This window comes from Abramis brama, assembly GCF_963993115.1.
Source record: "Abramis brama genome assembly, chromosome: 20".
In the NCBI taxonomy this organism is placed as follows: Eukaryota; Metazoa; Chordata; class Actinopteri; order Cypriniformes; family Leuciscidae; genus Abramis; species Abramis brama.
Window position 1 is genome coordinate 27,472,147 of NC_139982.1, and position 9,102 is coordinate 27,481,248.

Genomic DNA, 9,102 nt, shown 5'->3' on the forward strand with positions numbered 1-9,102 from the left:
GAGAGACGTCTTATTGACCCCAAACTTTTGAACGGTTATTTTGCTGAAATGCTTATTGTGCATGTGTTTTTGTTTGAATTAAAAGTATCAAATATTATATGGAGCACCACTTACTAGAATTCAACACCAAATGGAGAGAGAAGAGCCGCTCAGCTCGCAGTTCTCAGACTTTTTTTTAATCTTTTGATTTAATAAAATACTGGCCCATTTTAAATGGTTTTGCATATAATAATATGGAAAAATAATAATTGTGGGTTTTTTCTAAATGAAAATTGTAAAATATTGTAGCTATTTTAATAAGGTGATGAAAATGACCCAGTTCAACAATTGTATCTGGAGTTATTGTATAAGGAAAAAGTTAAAATGTTAAAAGTATAATAATTCAATTTTTTACAATATTTATTAAACGGTTTAATATTAATTAAAAAACTTCATATATGATGTCTAAATATTAGATATTAGATACATAAACTGTTGTTTGGTGTAGTATCATAATTGTGCACCTGTAAAATGACAGACTTATGCTCTTATAATATTTGATTTTTCATTTGCAGAGAGATTTGAGGACAGACTTTTTGGTCTCCTGTAGGCGTTTTTGTTCCTAACTCCTGCCAGTGAAGCGGCGTCTCCTCACACACAGATCTTTTTTTGTGTGCAGAACGTCAAAGAGAATATGAAAAGGTACATCTCTCGTATGAATATCCCCATGACGTGAGAAGCTGCTCATTTTCCATTTGCTGTCAGGAGGAAGATTAACTCTCCACCCCTCCTCTCCCTTTTCAGGTCCTCATAAATAGCAAATCGCACTGTCCCATTGTAGTACAACAATTGTGGTGCATACGACTGACAAGCTCGTTTAAATAATAAGAAACACCAGCATGTACTCAACTAAAAGCGAGGGACCGCGCAGAGGAAGATCTTTTGACTCCATTAACCTTGGTCTGACTTTGGAAGAGAAGCAACTTAACAATGAGGTAAGCGCTTTCTCCCATCATTCAAAACATTTTTAACTTCTTATTTGGTCAATTTGCATACTTTTTTAAATTATATTATCTACTAGGGTGAGATTTCAAGTTCTCAACAGGTGAGAGACCCCAGATAATACGCAAAAAAAAAAAAATATATATATATATATTATTTAAGTCTACTTATAATGCCAAATTTAGATTTCTAGGAAGCATAGAGCATGGAGGAAACTGAAGGTTACAGGTACCGTGATCCACCACTGTGCAAGTGTGCAGAAGCTCTCCGCTCAGTTTTACGTCTAACATATCCATGTTTGATGCTGTTAGCAATGACACGTTCCAATCCTCCATGCACTAAATCTAAAGATGCATCAAATTAAGTACACTTAACAGAGATGTGCGTGGAAGAGTGATTAATTGCAGCCTAATCCCAGTGTTAGATTAAAACAAGAGGGCGCTAATAATAGGCTTCCTCGCTCTCCAAATGAGATTGTTTTAAGACGACAGACACTGGCCTGTCTTTGTTGAAGCGAGACGGTGAATCGCAGGACTCTGAGCCCTGCCACGGTCAATGCACTAATGCTGTCTGGGATCCTGCTGACGGGAAGACGAGGACAGGGACGATTACTCTGTCACATGCGTGATAAAAGAAACATGGTCAGTAGACGGCAAGCTTTGGGGTCGCTTAAAACTGCTAGTTTGCATTGGTAACACTTTACAATAAGGTTCATTAGTTAACAGTAGTTAATGTATTTACTAAAATGAACTAACAATGAGCAATACATTTGTTACAGTATTTATTAATCTTTGTTAATGTTTGTTCATTGTTTGTTCATGTTAGTTCACAGTGCATGAACTAATGTTAACAAATACAACGTTTGATTTTAATCACGTTTTAGTAAATGTTGAAATTAATATTAACTAAGATTAATAAATGCTGTAGAAGTGTTGTTCATGCTTAGTTCATGTTAACTAAGGTAGTTAACTAATGTTAACTAATGAAGCTTATTGTAAAGACCAAAAAATAAAAAATTAAATGTAGGCTATATTATACATTTTATTAAATTATATTCAATTAAATTCATCATTCTTATAAAACACGACTTAATATGGGTTAATATGAATTAAAAAGCGATGCATGTTTAATTAATTTAGTTATTTATTACCGTTTAATACTATTTATTTATTTAATATTTAATTTAATTTAACTTATGGCATTTATGTTTGAACTCTATTGCCATTGAAGGAGCTTGTTTTCTCATGGTGTTAAATGTAATTAAATGTGTTTAAATTACATGTAAAATAAACAAAAGAAATAATTTAAAAAAGAAATAAACTAGTATATACAAAAAAAACCCAGAATTCGGTCCATTTGTTTGCATGTACTTCATACTTCATGTATCCTTCCTCGATTAATTAAAATTGACATTTTTGCCTACATTTTTTTTTGTGTTTCTTTTTTCATTGTATCTTGTTGGATTGATGCACCTGGAGGGTTTGGTTTACATTCGGACTGGTGTTTGCTGCTACATTGTCTTCATATACATCATATATTTTTCCAACTATTACTAATCACAATTATCGGTATGATTTCTTGAACCTAATCCTAAGCCTGCAACCTTGGGGAAGGTCTGGTGCGGCGTCCCTCTGTCGGCGCTTATGTTAAGCAGGTCATGATGACTGGCGCTGTCCGCGGTGCTGAACCGACGCAGGAACCAGCACTTTTAATCCGATGACCTGTTCGCAGCTGGACTTTGTTGTAGTTTAGGATTAAAAACAAACCCCTCAGTTGAAACCCCCCATTTGTTCTTCATGACAGAAGTAGTGCAAGTGCTTTAAGTACGTCAGTAATAGGACGTGGCGTCAGTTTACTGTCGGGAATTTGTTGTGTCACGACTCGCCCTATCTAGTGTAGACAACATCACTGATTATAATGGGTTTTATTTGCTTTTTTCGCGTCAGCCCGATTGTGTCTGGTGTAGACAAGAACAAAAAATCGAATAAAATGTGCAAAATTGTAAAAATTAATACAATAAAGAAAATTTCAAATTTCATTGTTGATTGAGTTGAAACTCAAATAACAGAATGTATTTAAGTAAAATGGATGGAAATTTGTACTCTTAATAGGAATGTTCAAAACCTTTGAATGAATGCAAAGAAAGTTGCATGTGTGCCTTTAAGAAATTGAGTGTTGTTTACGACACTCTTTCTTTAATCCACATGATCTGATTGACAAGATTTAAAGTAGGCGGATGTTGTTGTTGCTACAAATAAACATCAAGTCATGTAAAGCAAGACATGATTTTGATATGACCTTTGATGACCTGTTTCTACATGACCTAACCAATCTGTTTTACACATGTTTTACAGATGAACAAATCTGTTTTTCCAAAGATCGAGGAGAATAAAGACAACAAAACTGCGTCCACAGAGAGGGGTCGGGCTGCTGTTGTGTTCTCTCTGAAAAATGAAGTCGGTGGGCTTGTCAAGGCGCTAAAACTTTTCCAGGTGAAGAGCAGATCGACTTTGTTAGGATTTGCTTGGATTCCTTTATTTGATTAAAAACCTTATGCTGCTGTACAATTAACCATCAGTTATAAATCAACAGGAAAACCACGTCAACCTTGTGCACATTGAGTCCAGAAAATCCAAAAGGCGCAACTCTGAGTTCGAAATCTTCGTGGACTGCGATAGCAACCGCGAGCAGCTGCACGAGATCATTCAGTTGCTGAGGAAACACGTGAACGTGCTCGAGATGGACGCGCATGACAATCGCCTGCCGGAAGAAAGCGGTACGTGAATTAACGAGACTGTGACTTTGTTAATTACAATAAAAATGCTCAATATTTGAATGTTTTTTTTGTTTTTTTCAGAGATGGAGAATGTGCCGTGGTTCCCGAAGAAGATTTCAGATCTGGATAAATGTGCGAATCGAGTGCTGATGTATGGATCAGACCTGGACGCGGATCACCCGGTGAGTCCGGCAACGCTTCATCTCAGTTATGTCATCATCAGTATGATGTAATCACGTCGCTTACTGTTTTGCTTCTGTTTCAACAGGGATTCAAGGACAATGTCTATCGCAAAAGGAGAAAGTACTTTGCAGACTTGGCTATGAGCTACAAATAGTGAGTGTGTGTGTGTGTGGGAGCGTGCGTCTGTGTATATGTATATATATATATATATATATATACATGTATTATATAAACATGAACTTTTATTTTAGAATCAATTAATCATGAAAAATCGCACTAATATATATAGTTACATATAAATATATAAATATATATATATATATATATATATATATATAAATGCGCACACACTAAATATATACATCTATCTCTATCTATCTATCCATCTGTCTGTCTATATATCATCTATCTATCTGTCTGTCTGTCTATCTATCTATCTATATATCTATCTATCTATCTATCTATATATATATCTGTCTGTCTGTCTGTCTGTCTATCTATCTATCTATCTATCTATCTATCTATCTATATATCTGTCTGTCTGTCTGTCTATCTCTCTATCTAAGATACTAATGTTTCCTTGTGAAGTCTAAAGGAAGTTTTGTCTCCTCTTCCATCAGTGGAGATCCCATTCCCCGTATTGAGTTCACAGAGGAGGAGGTGAAAACATGGGGAGTTGTGTTCAGGGAGCTGAATAAACTCTACCCCACACACGCCTGCCGCGAGTACCTGAAGAACCTGCCCTTGCTCATCACACACTGTGACTTCCGTGAGGACAACATCCCGCAGCTGGAGGACGTCTCGCGTTTCCTCAAAGGTGAGAGAAAGGGATGTCAGTTTATCCTGCTGGGTTTGTTCAGGATTTATAGACTACTATAACATAGCTTTATGAACCGTTTCAGAGCGCACTGGCTTCACCATCAGGCCTGTGGCTGGGTATCTCTCCCCACGAGACTTCCTGGCAGGTCTCGCCTTCCGTGTGTTTCACTGCACTCAATATGTCCGACACAGCTCAGACCCCCTCTACACACCCGAGCCGTGAGTACACGAATAATCAGATATTAGCAAATGTATGATACATACATGCAGGGCCTATAAATGATGATGATATCACCATCACTATAATAAATAAGCTAATAAATTCACAGAAAAAGTGTGTTATAGATTTTTATATATGTATTTACTTTTATATATATATATATATATATATATATATATAATTTATTTGAAGTATAATGTAGTGTATATATTATTTATTTTTATGTATATATAAAATATTTTATATTGTGTATGTGTGTGTGTAAATAAATGTAAGAACATTTTTATATAATGGCAACACTTTATTTCTATGGTCCACTTTAGACATTGTACTAACTATAAGTAACTTTGCAACTACATGTCAACTAACTCTCATTAGAGAACACATAACCTTAACCTAACAGTCTACTAACAGACTTATATTCTTACGGTTACATATATATATATATATATATATACACACTTACACACTACACAGTATATATATATATATATATATATATATATGTACTTACACTCATATATTATATTATATATAAACTAACACTTTAGTTTAGGGTCCAGTTCTCACTACTAACTAGTTCCTTATTAGCATGCACTAGGATATTACTAGGATATTGACTGTTTATTAGTACTTATAAAGCACATATTAATGCCTTATTCTGCATGACCATGCCTACCCAATACCTAAACTTAACATCCACCTTACTATCTATTAATAAGCAGTAATCAGGAGTTTATTGAGGCAAAAGTCGTAGTTCATAGTTGGTTAATAGTGAGAATTGGACCCAAATCTAAAGTGTGACCACATATATATTTTTATATTGAATATGTCTGTATGTTTTAGAGACACATGTCACGAGCTGCTTGGACACGTCCCTCTTTTGGCCGAGCCCAGCTTTGCTCAGTTCAGTCAGGAGATTGGTCTCGCGTCACTGGGCGCATCGGACGACTCCATACAGAAACTTGCTACTGTAAGTAATAACAGGTCTTGAGATTTGACCTTTAACCTTTTAGTGAGAGGTGTTTTAATGTGAATACATATTTAATAATGTAAAATGAGTATTTATCATTGCCATATTGTGTTTCAGTGTTATTTCTTCACTGTGGAGTTTGGCCTCTGTAAGCAGGAAGGGAAACTGAGAGCGTATGGAGCCGGTCTGCTGTCCTCCATCAGCGAGCTAAAGGTAATAAAACACAAGAGCTTTCTCTACATGATGTGAAGCGCATGATTTTCACCATATAGAGAGATGATCTATTCCCTTTTCTTCCAGCATGCACTGTCAGGAAACGCCAGGATCTTGCCCTTTGACCCCAACGTGACATCCAAACAGGAGTGTATCATCACCACCTTTCAGGATGTCTACTTTGTTTCGGACACCTTTGAGGAAGCAAAAGTCAAAATGAGGTGTGTGGGCAATCAAAAACAATGACTAATAAAATGAATAATTAAAAAGTATTTACTGCATATCTCATCTGAGTATTTAGCCCCAAATTTTCATCAATAAATTAACCCTGTGCATTTGAAATGAATCTTTTAGAGAGTTTGCAAAGACCATCAAGCGGCCATTCTCGGTACGCTACAACCCGTACACGCAGAGCGTAGACGTTCTGAAGGACACGGCCAGCATCAACAACGTGGTGGAGGAACTAAGACATGAGTTGGACATCATTGGAGATGCACTAAGCAGGCTAAACAAACAGTTAGGAGTCTGAAAACTACATTTCCCAGCAAATCATCCATTTCTTCATGCTCACTTGTTTGGTCACAGTACTTCACTCTCCAAATAATATATGGCATGAATAAAATGTCATGCTGTATGTATGTACCTACCAAACGAAGTCAAATCCTCATGTGTCTATTTATATTAATAGTTTGACTCTTGTTTGATTAAATACATGGCTCAACAAAAGATGAAGCTAAATGCTTGCAAGTGGACTTCTTGTATTATATGTGAGATTTCTACTTGATAGGGTGGTATTTATGCAAGGTGACCACAATGGTTATGGTTGTGCAAAGTTGATGTCTGCTGATCTCAAATTGGCATCTTATGGTTATTTATTAAGAGATATTGTCTGATAGATATTTTAGTATACTGATTTACTTTATATTTCATTTGTGCACAGTATATATATATATATATATATATATATATATATATATAGTTTTTTATCATTGTGAGTCTATGAAATATTCAGTATTTTTAGTGTTATTGCCAGATGTTTCTTGATTTAAAATGGATGTCTACATGGAGTAGGACCTGGAGGTTAATCTTTATTTATTAAAAATGCATGTAAATGTTGCATTGGACATGAAAGAATATTTTTTACAAATTAACTTTAACTTAATTAACAAGAATGCTTAGCGTCTATATAATTCATTAAAAACTCAGAATGTCAAGTTTGTCAGTATCAGTTCAAGTTTAAAGTATAGAGAAATGTATTGCTAAAGATTATATATTCATATGCTTATAACAAAAAATCAATCATTGTTTTTTTACTTGTAAAAATAAATAAATACCGTTTCTTCTTTTCTTTCTTCTTTCTAGCTAATGTTCTAATGTACGAACAACCGTGTTCCTCTATGGACTCCTCGGGGGCGCTTGTCGGCTCAAGAGCCGAAGTGTTATTCAAATCTCAGGACATTATTTGTCTAATTGGAGACATAAGTAAAACCTTTTATTACTGTAATTCTATTAGTGCAGTGATAGGTTCCTGATAAACAAATGGAAAGCGGATCCAGTAGTAACTTTATCTGTAAACTTTTTTCGTTTTTTAAACACGCATTATCGTTTGATCTCAGCATGCTGTGATTGGTTCATCTTGACAAGCGCTGAGAAAAGTAACGGATACCACGTGACCTCTACGTCTACACGCGGGATTTACTGTAGATTTGCCTACTGGATTTTAACCACAAAGATTTTGAATATGTAGATGATGAGTATACTGGGAATATTTGCACAAAGTTGGGTGTTGTAATATGCTTTTATTATTAACTTTTTTATTATTATTTTTGTAGGCTTCATATGTTTTTGTTTTTTTTATTAAAGTTTATATCTTCAGAGGTATTAATGTAGGCAATTTTCTCTTCCCCAGTTCACTGTTATTATCAAAGTCCCTTTCTGTATATAAAGTCTTCGTTATTATCCCGTTTTTATATGGTATGACTGAGTGAGTCATTTTAGCACTCTATTATGGTCTATCTATGATTTTCTGTTATATTATTGTACTTAATTTCCTTGCCTTTGAATAATATCATCCTTTTTGCTACTTGGTTGTGACTTGTATTTTATTTGTATTTACACAATATATAAAATAAATATAAAATATAAAATGTTTGTTTTAGAAATAAAATTGCAAATAATTATATTATTGAATTACTTGTCTTAATATGTATATGTAATATGTATTTGTATAAAAATATAAAAAGCATATCATATTATAATATCATAATTTAAAAAAATAACAATATTAATAGAATAATTTTAATTGAATTATTACAATTATTATAATTTAAATATGACAATATTTAATTATTTTACTTAGTATGTATATGTGTTTATTTGTTTTAAATATTGAACATGAATTTAGTTTTTTATATCAAATATAAAACATTAGTATTAAAATTTTTATACAAGCTCGGATGGCCGGGACATTTGCAATATTTTCAAAGCCACATATGGTGATGAAAATTATCCCAAAAAGACTGGATTGGATTATGTGCATTATTTCTTTATTATTATTATTATTATTCTTTTTTTTATTATTATTATTATTAAAAAAAGAGGAATCTTCATAAACATTTCTTCTTATAGGCTAATTTATTGCACACAGTCTAAATTTAATTTCTTTTCGAACAGTACATTAGTCTACATGTCAATACAGCCAGTGCAAGTGAATGCCTCCCATTGATCTATATAATGAGTTATTAGAAGATATAGAAGATAGTCAGAAGAAGAAGATTCCTCTTTTTTAAATTTAAATTTATATGAAATAAATGAAACCCAATACAAAATATTGTGGACAGGTGAGGAAGGGATTTTTTTATTTTATTTTTAAATTTCCTTAAAATTTTAAAATTTCCTCCTTAAATTTGTATTATTATTATTATTATTTTTGTTTTT

At 33.6% G+C, this 9,102-nt stretch overlaps 1 protein-coding gene across 2 annotated transcripts; it reads left to right on the forward strand.

Annotated features, from left to right (window-relative positions):
- The first annotated feature begins 772 nt into the window (after positions 1-772).
- tph1a (tryptophan hydroxylase 1 (tryptophan 5-monooxygenase) a) lies at positions 773-6,899 on the forward strand. Of its 2 annotated transcripts, none has more exons than XM_084094892.1 (11): positions 773-974; positions 3,336-3,473; positions 3,574-3,757; positions 3,839-3,939; positions 4,026-4,093; positions 4,561-4,757; positions 4,843-4,978; positions 5,826-5,952; positions 6,070-6,165; positions 6,253-6,386; positions 6,520-6,899. In XM_084094892.1, exons 1-11 carry the CDS (start codon positions 879-881, stop codon positions 6,692-6,694), a joined length of 1,452 nt encoding a protein of 483 aa, XP_083951018.1. In that variant the 5' UTR covers positions 773-878; the 3' UTR covers positions 6,695-6,899. The 2 variants fall into 2 exon arrangements, with proteins under 2 accessions (XP_083951018.1, XP_083951019.1); XM_084094893.1 differs by lacking the exon at positions 773-974 and adding an exon at positions 1,471-1,622 and having other exon boundaries at positions 6,520-6,884.
- The last annotated feature ends 2,203 nt before the right edge of the window (positions 6,900-9,102 follow it).